Source organism: Poecilia mexicana, unplaced genomic scaffold, assembly GCF_051168715.1.
Source record: "Poecilia mexicana isolate PSO_F unplaced genomic scaffold, ASM5116871v1 scaffold_19, whole genome shotgun sequence".
In the NCBI taxonomy this organism is placed as follows: Eukaryota; Metazoa; Chordata; class Actinopteri; order Cyprinodontiformes; family Poeciliidae; genus Poecilia; species Poecilia mexicana.
Genome location: NW_028263388.1, coordinates 1,951,849 through 1,964,700, shown reverse-complemented (window position 1 = coordinate 1,964,700; position 12,852 = coordinate 1,951,849). Strand labels below are relative to the sequence as shown.

Below are 12,852 nucleotides of genomic sequence, written 5' to 3'. Positions count from 1 at the left end.
AGTTGGATGAATACTTTTCACTTTTACTTAAGAAAAATAAGTTGAAGCGGTGCTGCTCCTCTTACTTTAATATCATTTTTGTGTCTTGAAACGTGATTGGTGTTTGGTCTTTATAAACTTCACTACCCAGAGTTCCCTTCGGCGCTGCGTCATGACGTCAAGCTAACATTGTTGTCGTTGGAGACGGCGCAGGCTGAAGCGGGAAGAGAGAAATAAACGCTGAAACCAGTAAAGAAAAGTTACCCGAAGCGCTCCCACCGCGTCAGAAAAGATGGAAATATGTTCATTTTTATAAAAACATGAATCAGAAACATTATCATTTGGTGGGCTAACAGGAGAATGAGCTTTTCCCCCGCTTCTTCTATTGACCGGCTGTTTGTTTGCTAGCTAAAAGTCAACAGGTTGACTGTTGATTTGCAGCATCTTTCAATGGCCTCAACAGGTAAGGCTAAAACACGTCATTCCTCAGGTAAAAACACGTCTGCTGGGCTTGTTTAATGTCGCTAATTTAGCTGTATAAGCTCGTAAAATCTGCCCTGTCTGATGTTCTGGCTGTGATTCGTGCAGGTTGGCAGCATCCTTACGTGAACATTTTCAAACATGTTAAAGTTGAGAAATGGAGAAGGTCGGCCAAAGCTGGAGATGTGTCGTCTGCTATGGTAAATAAATCTAAATAAAATCAAAATCTGTACAGTTTGCATTCATTTATAGGTCATTTTTAATTAATTTTGCTAACCGTGTTTTTCTATCCAGCATGAAATTATTTAATATAATCTTTTTTTTTTAAAAGCAACAATTGTGTCCAGAGTTTTTTGCACAGAGGGCCAAAATCCCAAAGTTGAAATTATTCAGAAACCAAAATTTTCTTTCCCCCAACCCAATTACAAAACTCAAAAATATCATTGCAAATTATTTTTCTTTTACCTGAACAAGAATAAATAAAACAAAAATATTTTTTCCTTAATGTTTACAGTCATTTAACGTTTTTAGGATTATTATTTTCCAATTTTTTAAAGTCTGTAAAATTTTAGTATATTCTCAGCAACGAAAATAAGAGTTTTCTTCTACAAACTTTGTCAAATATAATGGATGGGTGTCCCTAAGATTTATTATGAGATAAAAATGAAATAATAGAAATCTCAGTAAAGGAAATATTTGTTGTGTTGTACTTAATATTTTCCATTTACGAAGCTATAAACCTGCCATGATGTCGTCTAAAGTGGCATTTATATCTTCACTTGGTTAAAATTCAGTTAAAAAAAACCCCACTGTACTAGTTATTAATCAGTTAATCAATAATTAATGTTCAGATCATTCCTGCACTTCAATGATCTTCAGTCCAGCAGGAAGGGATTTTTTTTTAGCTGTAGATTCATCCTTTGATGAAAATAATCAAGCGTTCATAAAAGGACTACTGATTTGCAATTAAAAAAAATGTTTATTTTCTTATTTAAAAAGAAATGTAATTGTTTACTTATATAGTTTAATTTCTAATATTGTAGGAAAAAAGACTTTCAGTTAAATGATAAATCTGCGGAATATGCCTTTTGTTCCTGATTAATCTTCAGAATATGTGCTAGCTGAAATAATTAGCTGCAGCTCTATTTGAATCAAAGCTTCAGTGTCTTTTTCACTCTCTCATTAAAAAAATTATAAAAATCACTTGTTAAACCTGTACAATAAAGTTTGATTGATGTGAAAGTAAAAATTTGAGTTTCTACCTAAACTTTGTGTTCTTGCCATTGACAGGAATTTAAATATGTATGTGTTGCTTTGTCTGGTTTTGTTTTGTTTTTTACTTGTGTGTGTAAAGGTTAAAAAAGTTTAAAAATCAAATAAATAAAACAAAAGAGCTGAAAATGGACTCCCACACTATATTCAGCTTGTTTGGTCTCTAAATCTCATGCAAGAGCATTGTTAGCTTTAGCTTTAGCTCTAGTCTTTAGCTTTTAGTCGACTTTACTGTAAAAATTAAAAAGATGCGTTATGATAATCCCTCAGATGAAACTCGGGTTTGTGTTTGTTTGACTGTTTTGCAGGACCGGACTCTGAGGTGTCCGGTGTTTTCTATCAAAGGTCCAGTTCCCACTAACAGCTACATCCTGGTTCCCAAAAGCAGCCACCAGTCTCTGGGCCTGACCGGTCGATATTTCTACCTTCTGTTCAGACCCACGCCTGGAAAATACTTTATGGTCCACCTGGACGTCGCCGTGGAGGTACCGCAGCCAACCGTGGCGGTTCAGTCCGGGTTTGGATGTGGATCTAACTCGTGTTCTGGTCGCTGTGTGCTGCAGGAGGGCCAGGTGGTCCGGATCTCCTTTTCCAACATGTTCAAGGAGTTCAAGTCCACGGCTACTTGGCTCCAGTTTCCCTTCCTTTGTGGAGCTGCGAAGGATTCGGTTTACGAAAAAACCTCGAGATCAGCGAGGCAAGGTAAACTTCATGTTCACACCTTAAAGGTTTCGTTAAAGATCGCTTACAGGAAACCTTTCGTTTTCCAAGCTCTTAAAAAAGACAAAAAGACACCCAGCCGCTTTTTTGCTATAGGTTCATGTTTTTTGGTGTCTGGAAAATGAGCCGTTACATTACGTCACATTCCACAGGCACATTGTCCTGTTACCTAGCAACCCAGCTAAGCCCAGCCTGTTACCTAGCAACCCAGCTAAGCCCAGCCTGTTGCCTAGCAACCCAGAACTCCAGCACGTTTTGTCTGCTGGATTGTGTTTTTTTGAGTCTGTATTCTCCAGTTAATGATTATTTGATTATTAAATTAGTTGACTATTGCTGTTTCAGCCCTGATGTGAAGTGTTAGTTTTTCACCTCATGTCAGAAAATAAACTACAGTGGATTTAATTTTGGGTTGTTGGCGTAACGGAGAGAGAGAACAGATGTCTGACACACTTTTAGAGTTTTATTTGTAAATAATCTTTGAAAATGACACAGTTATGCTTCCCCTTCACGATGCAGCATGCACTGCTTAGTGTGTTTCTATCACAAACAATCTCAGTAGAACATATATTTTGTTGTTGACATCGATGAAATGTGAATATTTCATGAAGCAGAAAGCATTGAGCTCAGTGGGTTCCAGTTGCAGGTCCGGTTTGTTTCTGCAGTGTCTGTCGTGTGCTGCAGGTCTGGTGGGTCCGGCTCCGGACTCGGTACGTTGGACCTGCCTGATGATCGACCTGTGCTTCACGCTCACCTTCTACCTCAACCGGCACCACGCTCACCTGAAGAGCGTCAAGCTCTGCGCCAACATGGCCGTGAAAAACATGTTCACCAGCGACCTGCTGCTGGACCCGGGTGAGAACCAAACCGCCGAGGGAACGGTTCCTGTCCGAGGGAACGGTTCCTTTCGTGTGTCAGGAACTCGGAGTGAAAATCAGAAAAAACTTTTCTAAGACATACTGAATACCGTCGGCCCTGTGAAACCAGCCTGATCGTCCATCTAGAAAAATCTTAACCTGCAACTTTTTTCTGTTATTAGAAACGTTTGTTCAACCACCAGTGGTTGGGAAAGGTCACAACTTATTCAGCGAATGTGTGAAAATTGGATATTTTAAATTTTGCCACCAATAATCCTTTCTAATCCGATGCATCAAAATAGGCATAAAACCGTTGATGGAAACATGTTTACTAGCTTTGTTTCCATCAAATGTCATGCAGACTTTTAAAATTTCACAGCCAGGTTCTGCTAACGCGACGCTCGACTGTAGGAAACAGGAAGTAGCGTTTGCTAACTAGCATGGAGCACATCTCAGAAAAATGAAGAATCCTCCCCTCTCAGCTCGAAGTCTGAACTTGGAAATTTTCTGGATTTGGTGCCTTTGGTAAGGCACAGAGCACATTAGTTTTTTGCAAAATTTAGAAAATTATTTGTAATATTAACGTTTCCATCAACAGTTTCTAATGTGATGCTTCAAAATGTCATCTTAAAGCACCAGATAGGCATTTAAAAAACTAATATATCAGAATCAGAAGTTCAGGCTTTGTAAAAATCGGTGATCAGCCTGAAAACTGCAGTTCACCAACCAGAACTTTCTTCTTTTTCCTCCACAGCAGTGACCTTCAGCGAGGCGAAGCTCCGAGGTCTGTCCGCCTGCCGGGGAACGGGTCCGATTCCCAGAGAGATGTCCTTCCCGGTGCCGAAAGGAGGCTCCTGGAATGACTTTTACGATCACGTCAAGTACGAAACTCTGAAGTGCTTTCACCAAAACCACGGCTGTGGCTCGGCGGAAAGCTGCGGGTTCGACTCCAGCTTCTTGCCGCCACCTGTCCAGTGTGTCGGTTTGTGGCTGGATTAGAAAACGTTTTAGAAATTCAGTCACCATCATCGTGTTGGGAAAAATTCATTTTTGTTCTTCCACTTTGGTCTCTCTGCTTGGAAAATCTGGAAAATGAGCCACTTCAAAAACCTCTCAAGGGGCAATGCACCGTTACCTAGCAACCCCAGAGAAGCCTAGCCAATCTGAGCTCCAGCATGTTTGGTCAGCTGGCTTTTCCTGCTGTACAATGGCTGCTGGGAAAGACGAGTGTTTTGTTGTTGACTTATCATCCAGAAACCACCTGCTGCGTTCTGGTTGGATGTGCAGGAGACGCCACTTCTGCTTTTCAAAGACATACTGTTGTATAACTGCGCATCTGTTTACATTTTCACATAAACGTTGAGTTGGGGCAGCAGCAGCTTATTTGGATTTAAAGTGACAGGACACCTTAAAGCAGCTCATTCTGAGCTGAAATGTGATTATCTAATAATTATTAGTGTAATGAACATGTTTTGTATAGGCCACAGACCGATCCTAACCCGCTAAAGGTAGCATAACAGGTCGCCTTTAAAAAGGTTTATATGACACCAGTAGCTGAGCTGCTCATATTTAGACTGCAGAAGGAATTAAAATGTTTACGTTGTTTTGCTCTACAGGTTTCCCTCTGATGGGACTAAACTTCCCTTTGACTCCATTCAGAAACCGGATCCAGAGGCTGGTAAGTTAACGTTATTTCACAAAACGAGCCTCAGACTCAGAAAAGCTTTTCTGCCTCTAACAGACCGACGTGTGACGCGATCAGAAACGGTGGCAGCCGTAGTTTTCCTGGAACCAGTTTCTCTCCAGAGGAGTTGCTTGTTTTTTCTGGACCCGGCCATCCGACTCTGCAGCTCCAATTGGATCAGAAAATGTTCTGACAGAAACGTCTCTGTGCTGTTTTCCATTTGTCTGGTAATAACTAAATGTTGCGAGGTGATGCTGTTTACGCTGACAAAATTACTCAAAGCACAAATTGGAATAATGAGTTCATTGTTGGCGCTGAGGTTTGTTTTCCTGAACAAAAAGCCTCATTTCAGCTGGACCCGGGTTTTCATTTCTCCTGAAACGGGTTCTTGTGCAGACGGATAAATGCATCCAGTGTTCAGTCCACAGGAAAGATGATATTTATACTTTTATTGTAATAACTGTAAAAACTCATAAAGTAATTATTTTTCAGTCACTGATTTCCAGTTCATTTCTCTCCAGGAAGACCTTCAGACGAGACAGACGAGCCTCGCTCCGCCAGAACCAGCGGCCCGGTTCAACACCGAGGTTCTCCCTGTCAGCCGATCGCCGCCTCCAGACTCGTAAAAACAGATTCAGATCCTTACATTTAGTTTTTATGTTTCAGACAAGAAAAGAATCTAAAACTTGTTGCATTCTTCGTTTCGTCTTCTCAGCTCCCGAGGAACCGAACGTCTGTGGCGTCCAGCGTTCCCGAGTTGAGTCCGTCTGACGTGACGGAGGCAGGAGTTCATGTGTACGCGCATCCGCAAGATGCTCTCAGCACGCACGGAGACAGCAGCGGAGACGAGGTGCTGCCAGCGGCTGGACCGCAGCTGCCAAACACGAGGCGCGCGGGCCAAAGCCGGCCCGCCTTAAGGCTTTATGTGGCCCAGACGAACAGGAGAATAGAACCTGGAAATAACTGATCTATGCTTAAAAACAGTTTTTTGGGGACAGGATTAAGAGCACAGGAATAAAAATCTGAATTTTTCTTAGAATTTTGACTTTTTTCCTAACCCTAATCCTAAAATCAACAGTTGCAATAATGGAGAAAAAAGATTTTTGTAAAAATAAGAATTCTGGGGAAAAAGATCGATTCTGAGAAAAATTCAGAATTTGAGATAAAACTTTCAGAATTCTGAGAAAGTTCTTACATTTTTCAGAATTGTGACTTCAGAGGATTAAAGTGAGAATCTTTTTCAGTGGCAGTAATATTCTTCCATAGGTATTCTGCCAAATTGCATCAATGTGTATTGATGTGATTTAACTCTGCCGTCGAGTGCAGAGGCGCCTGTTCGCTCCGATTTACAGGTTTGGGTTTTATCATCACGTTCATAATCTCAATATTTCCCAAAATAAAAGTGAGTTTGACATTCCTGGACTAAATCAAATCTAAAACATCAAGGAAATCTGCAGTGATGTAAATAGACAATATGAGGGAACAAATACTCCCAGTCTCATTGTTTGGCTGCTGTCTGTTGTGATTAAACATCTGGACTTGCTCTCCAGGTGTTTGGCTCCTCAGCGTCGCTTCCTGTGGCCTCGTTCAAAGAGAGCAAGCAGCAGGTATGTTGGGTGCAGAAACACTTCCTTAGTGACTGGATGATGAACTGTTTAATGTAATGCATCTTTTCCTGCTGCGCTCCGCGTTGGAAGCTCCTGCCCGACCCGATCCTGCAGCTCAGCCGGATCATCGGCTTCGGAGGAGCCACCACCAGATATGTACGATAATCGCTCTTCAGATGAAATCTGACTTAATTTAGAGGTTTAGTAGCAGAACCTTTCCGTCCTGCAGGCCCTGTGGACCAAATCAGGGGAGGAAGTGGTTTATCCGTGCCACGCGATCATCGTTGCTATGAAGATCCTGTCCAGCGAGCAAAGATTCTTCATCGGCCACACAGATAAGGTGCTTCATTTTAGCTAAACCCCAAACCAGCTTTCTGTTCCCAGTTGGGCTGGACTGGTCCTGAAGGCTCCTGTGTTCTGGGTAAATTGGTTTAAATCTGCAATATTTGCCCTAAAACTGCCTCGGTGCTGCCCTCTTCTGGTTGGACGGTGGCACTGCAGGTGAATTTTCCTATTGGTTCCAATGGTAAAGCTCAGCTAATGCTATGTAGCTCGACCCTGCGTTAGTATTTAACAACATTTATAGATTTGTCTCCTATCAATTTTGCTTTTGCAAAAACGTTTTTAAATTTGTTGCTCGCTACTCGAGTTTTGGAGAAAAGTCACAAGATTTCCAGCTAGTCACTTTTGCAGAAAAGTTGCTAAATTGGTCACCAGTTGCTTTTTTGGTGGAAAAATGTCATTAGATTTGATGCTGGTTGCCTTTTTGAATGTCAAAAGTCTTTTTTTTTAAGAAAAAGTTGCTAAATTTATTCCTTTTTTGCGAAAAGTATAATAGAATAAAAGTTTCCAGATTTGTCTCTTTTATTTGGTAGTTGTTGCTAATCTGTCTTTTTGTAAAAACGCAGATAAATTTTCCAAGGGAATTTATAATTTTTTTTGGAAATAAAGAAAGGTAACTTTGTAATGAATCTCTTTTTTGGGGTGAATGTTGTTAAATCTGTATGGATGGATACCTAACGGTGTGGACGGGCTGACTTCCTGTCTCTCCTGTTTGCAGATTTCTGCGCTGACCTTTAACGGCAGTACGACCCTGCTGGCGTCGGCCCAGAGCGGCAGCAACAGCGTGGTGCGGCTGTGGGACTACAGCGGAGGAAGCTGCCTGTCCATGTTCAGGGCTCACTCTCATTCTCTGTCCTGTCTCAGGTGAGTTCAGACCCGAACGGCTTCGGCTTCCTTTGTCTTCCTCTCACTGACCTCGCTCTGCCCTAAGTTTCTCCTCTGGAGGCGGCATCCTCTGTGGCGTGGGGAAGGACAGACACAACAAAACGGTGAGCAGCTGGATTATTTCTGCATTTAGAAAAAGCTGCAAGGAAAAATAAACTGACGATATTAACAGCAACATGGCTGCTGCAAAAAGGCTTGAAAATAATAGACTAAATAAAATAATACTGGTTCCTGTCCAACCGTCAAAGAGCTTCTCAGTGAGAGGCGAGTAGAAATTAGCTACTTTTACTTGAGTCATGTCATTATGAAGAATCTCTCCTCTTGAGTTAAATTTCTGGATTTTCTTCCCACTGAATGAAAAACAAACATGTTTTAACCAAAAACCAGACAGACTCACCTGCAGTTTCTGTTAAAGTTTCATCAGTTTTTTATAGAAAGAAACTGATTTGAAAATATCGTCTTTTGTCTTATTTAGTTATTTTTTGTTTCTTAAATGAATTATTGTCATTTTGGATCTTAAAATACCAACATTTCCACTTTACTTTCCCTCTTATTTGAGTAATTTCTTGGTGGATACTTTTTACTTCTTCTAAGGTAAAACTTTGGTTTTTTATGTCTGATGAACGCTAAGTGCTAGCCGCCGATGACGTCGACTGGTTTGCGTTTTGGTATAATTGTGTTTTTTAGATGGTGGTGGTGTGGAACACGCTAAACGCTGCTAACGGCGGGGAGGGAACCATCTTGGCCAAAGCGCACACAGATGTGGACATCGTCACCATGAAGGTCACTTCCTTCGATGAGACGAGGTAAACGGCTTGTTCCCGCTGCTGCTGCACCGAAACACAACAAATTCTGCAGCACATCTACATGTTACAATCGTCATAGTCAAGCTAGCATAGCTGACTTACTTTCCTTCTTCCTTCACTATGTTTTCCTTAATTAAAACGTTTTCCTGACCTCGTTATCTAGCTGTTGTCGTGGTGACAATTAGTAGCAAAGCACTGGGTCCATTTTTCTTTTATATATCAGGCGTACATTTAAGATTTAGCTCGTTATGTTGATAACAGATAAAACCAATGCTAGTCTTCACTAGCGATCGGGATCTTTAGCGTCACATTGCAACGTGTCTATAAATAATGTTTAATTTTTTTGTTCTTTCCATTTATGCTACAGAATGACATAAAGTGAATAAAACCCAGTAAAATAAAACCTTGATATAAAGAATAAACGCTTTCAGTTACTAGCTGGGATGGAGCGAAACCTGCTGCAGTAAATCAATTAAGCTATTAATCACATGAATAATTAAAACAAACTCAATAATTTCGTTTTGTATTATTTCTTATTTTTCTGTTTCTTGTGTTTGCAGAGTCTTTATAATACATTTTATATGTTGTTTTGTTTATTTTTGGATATTTTAAATGTCTTCCAGGTCAAATGTTAAAGTTTAATGATGAGAATGTGTTCCTGCATCGTTTGACTAGAAAATGGTCTAAAATCTACAGTCTGGTCGTTTATCGCAGTAACTTAGGGAACGTTTGTTACCTCAGCACTGAGTTGCACGTTTGAGTCGCTGTGTTGAGTTGATGTGCCGACCTGAGCTGCTGCGTCGTCAGGATGGTGTCGTGCGGCCGAGAGAACGTCCGTCTGTGGCGGGTCCGGAACGGCTCGCTGCGGTCCTGCCCGGTCTACCTGGGAGAGTTTCACTCCCTGGACTTCACAGACGTGGCGTTCCAGGAGGGCGGCGCCGCTGACCAGCAGCTCGACGACCGAACGCTGTGAGTGACTTTGCTGTTTTTCTTTCGGGTCACTCGGGTTTTCCCACTGACGGCGTTTTGTTGTTCCTCGCTCAGATTCGCCAGCACGCAGAGCGGCCATGTTTTGGAGATCGACTACAGCAGAGTGACGGTTAAAAACGTGAGGCGGTTGATGCCTGCACAGCAGCGGCATGCAGAACGCAGGGAGAAATGGACGTTCAACACCGGTGGGTTAAACCCCGCAGGGCCTCCTGTGTTTAAACAAATGTATACATCTAATTTAGCTTTTCTCAGAGATTACAAACTCTGTTTCAGTAAATACAAACTCCACCACAGGTGTAAATATCCCATTAATATTATTATCGTATATATTTGTTTTGATACTTTTACTTACTTATGTTATTATTATTGTGTCCTTGCAGGAAAATTTTCCTCTGTGTATTTTAAATGTACAATTGAATGACAATAACGTCTGTCTATGTCCAAGTATCACAGCAGCTGCTGTAGTTTCAGAGAAAATATGGATTAAACTTAAAATAATTTGGAATATTTGCCGGAATTTTGTTGCATTTTACATCAGATAAACCTTTTAGAAATACAACAAGTAAAACTACAAACTTTTTTAAACCACAGATCCACATTACATGTGCAAAAAAACAATGTGCAGTGAAGTAAATTACAGCAAATTTACAGACGTTTTAGTAAAAAAAAATACCAGGCAAAATCTACAAAATTTCTTGTTTTTGATATATATTTTTAAATATATCAAATATATAAATTTATTTATTTATTTATTGACCAATTGTAATAAAAAGAAAAAAAGATAAAAGTTGTAACATTTGTAGGCACATTTTACTGGAAAGCCTTTTTTTATAAAGACACTAAAGTAGCTCCGTATGTGGTGTTTGTATCTCAGGTCCAGGGATTCCCATCAACAGCATCAGCGTGTGTTCGTCGTTCTGCGCCACCGGCACCGAGGACGGCTTCCTGCGGCTCTGGACCCTCGATTTCTCTGCAGTCATTTTGGAGGCGGGTAGGCACAGCGGGGGGCAGGAAAGGTTCTGCCCGCATGAGCGAACCGATCCCCACGGGTCCAACTCTGCAGGCAGTCTTTTCACCCTGAGGACAAACGATTGACATTACATCTTCATGACAAGTTCAATTGAAAGGTCGACCCAGTTTCAGACATTAAGACGGTTCTGGTTTGGGATGCACAATAAATCGGCACCAACATCGGTATCGGCTGATATTAGTCATTTTAACATATCAGTATCGGCTGATATAAGTCATTTTTAACATATCGGTATCGGCTGATGTCAGTCATTTTTTAACATATCGGTATCGGCTGATATTAGTCATTTTAACATATCAGTATCGGCTGATATAAGTCATTTTTAACATATCAGTATCGGCTGATGTCAGTCATTTTTTAACATATGGGTATCGGCTGATGTCAGTCATTTTTTAACATATCGGTATCGGCTGATATTAGTCATTTTAACATATCAGTATCGGCTGATGTCAGTCATTTTTTAACATATGGGTATCGGCTGATGTCAGTCATTTTAACATATCGGTATCGGCTGATATTAGTAATTTTTAACATATCGGCATCGGCTGATATTAGTCATTTTTAACATATCGGTATCGGCTGATATTAGTCTTTTTAACATATCGGTATCGGCTGATATTAGTCATTTTTAACATATTGGTATCGGCTGATATTAGTCATTTTTAACATATTGGCCCGATGATTAAAACTGGGCTGATTAAAAATGACTGATATTTATTTCCATCTTGTTGCTGCCAATTTCTGGTCGTTTTTCCAAAGGTGTCAAAACAGTAGAGAAATAAATATCGGTAAATATTGGTTATCGTACAATATTGATATTGGCCCAAATTTTCATATCGGTCCATCCATAGTTCAGGTGACTCTTATCATTATAGGTGGGGATATTTTACTATCTCAGGATTTGATTCAAAATCAATGTTTGATTCAATATATCGGTGAAAGAAATCATCATGTATGGAGGGCTAAAGGTGGCAAAATTAAATAAACAAATAGTCCATGAAATACATATGCATAAATTTCTCATTTGTTTATTTTCCAGCCTTTATTTTATCAGGACAAAAAACCCTTTGAGGTTAAAAACTTGTTTTTCAAGAGATTCCTGACTGCAGCACAGAAAAACTCAGTGAAAAGAAACTCTATGAAAACTCAGCTGCATTTCATAGAATCAACCTCAAATTTTAGATTTAAAATGAAATTTATTATGAAATCATTAAAAGCAGTTGGATCTGACAGTTTAAATCGTCATGACGACGGATGTCCAGGATTTTAGATTATTGCTGATTTTTAATGAAAATGACAGAAGAATCTCCCTGTAAACTTGGATGAACTAAAACTGATGATAAAAGTTCCTCTGTTGGGTTTTCTGAACGTGAAGCGTTTCGGTAAAACCTCGCCGGTTTGTTGTCTTCCAGAGCACGAAGGCCCGGTGGCCGTGGTGTCGGTGTCGTCCGACAGCCTGCAGGTTCTGGCTGCCACCTTCACCGGAAACCTGGGCTACCTCGACGTGAGCAGCCGCGGCTACAGCACCCTGATGAGGTCGCACACCGACGACGTGCTGGGCTTCAGCATGGACGGCATCCGGCGCCACCTGACCACCGCCTCGGCCGACGGGACGCTGCGCGTCTGGCACATGGATTCCTTACAGCAGGTCAGCCGGCGCCGGATCTAAAGTTTTGGTTTTCAACTTACAGTCATGAAAATATCAGGAAACTCCGGTAAACACACCGATCTCCACACGTCTGGACACTGAAAACTGTGACTACCACAGACCAAAGTTATTATAATTAACTAAAACTAATGAAATATGACTTTGTGTAAAAAATGTAGTAACGTGTTTTGACTAGGCCATGGTTCTGTCCTAACCTCTCATCAGCTGGGCTCTGTGTGTTTTTCTCCCTGTAGTTGTATGATTTCGCGTCGATGGACAAACCTTGCTCCGTGGCGTTTCATCCACACGAGCCGACCTTCGCCTGCGGCTTCTGCTCCGGATCCGTCAGAGTGTTTGACATTTCCAGCGCCAGGCTGCTGGCCGAGCACAAGTAGGCAGCGTTCCCACGTCTGCTGCCGGCAGCTGGCTCAGACGGACGGCGTCCTGGTTCCGTTACGGTTCCGTTATGGTTCCGTCCCGGTTCCGTCCCGGTTCCATCACAGTTCTGTTACGGTTCCGTTACGGTTCCGTTACGGTTCTGTTACGGTTCTGTTA

At 41.2% G+C, this 12,852-nt stretch overlaps 1 protein-coding gene across 1 annotated transcript in view; it reads left to right on the top strand.

Annotated features, from left to right (window-relative positions):
- Positions 1-130: 130 nt before the first annotated feature.
- The window catches only part of wdr90 (WD repeat domain 90), a 31,155-nt gene continuing 18,433 nt past the window's right edge, over positions 131-12,852 (top strand). Inside the window, exons 1-20 of the mRNA XM_014967495.2 lie at positions 131-442; positions 568-659; positions 2,040-2,216; positions 2,295-2,433; positions 3,133-3,303; positions 4,060-4,186; positions 4,922-4,983; positions 5,511-5,611; positions 5,705-5,839; positions 6,540-6,596; positions 6,687-6,752; positions 6,826-6,936; positions 7,657-7,802; positions 7,870-7,927; positions 8,511-8,629; positions 9,437-9,598; positions 9,674-9,804; positions 10,494-10,610; positions 12,062-12,297; positions 12,552-12,688. Coding sequence (XP_014822981.2) covers positions 430-442; positions 568-659; positions 2,040-2,216; positions 2,295-2,433; positions 3,133-3,303; positions 4,060-4,186; positions 4,922-4,983; positions 5,511-5,611; positions 5,705-5,839; positions 6,540-6,596; positions 6,687-6,752; positions 6,826-6,936; positions 7,657-7,802; positions 7,870-7,927; positions 8,511-8,629; positions 9,437-9,598; positions 9,674-9,804; positions 10,494-10,610; positions 12,062-12,297; positions 12,552-12,688 — 2,357 coding nt within the window. The 5' untranslated portion in view covers positions 131-429. The remainder of the gene's footprint in view (positions 443-567; positions 660-2,039; positions 2,217-2,294; positions 2,434-3,132; positions 3,304-4,059; positions 4,187-4,921; positions 4,984-5,510; positions 5,612-5,704; positions 5,840-6,539; positions 6,597-6,686; positions 6,753-6,825; positions 6,937-7,656; positions 7,803-7,869; positions 7,928-8,510; positions 8,630-9,436; positions 9,599-9,673; positions 9,805-10,493; positions 10,611-12,061; positions 12,298-12,551; positions 12,689-12,852) is intronic.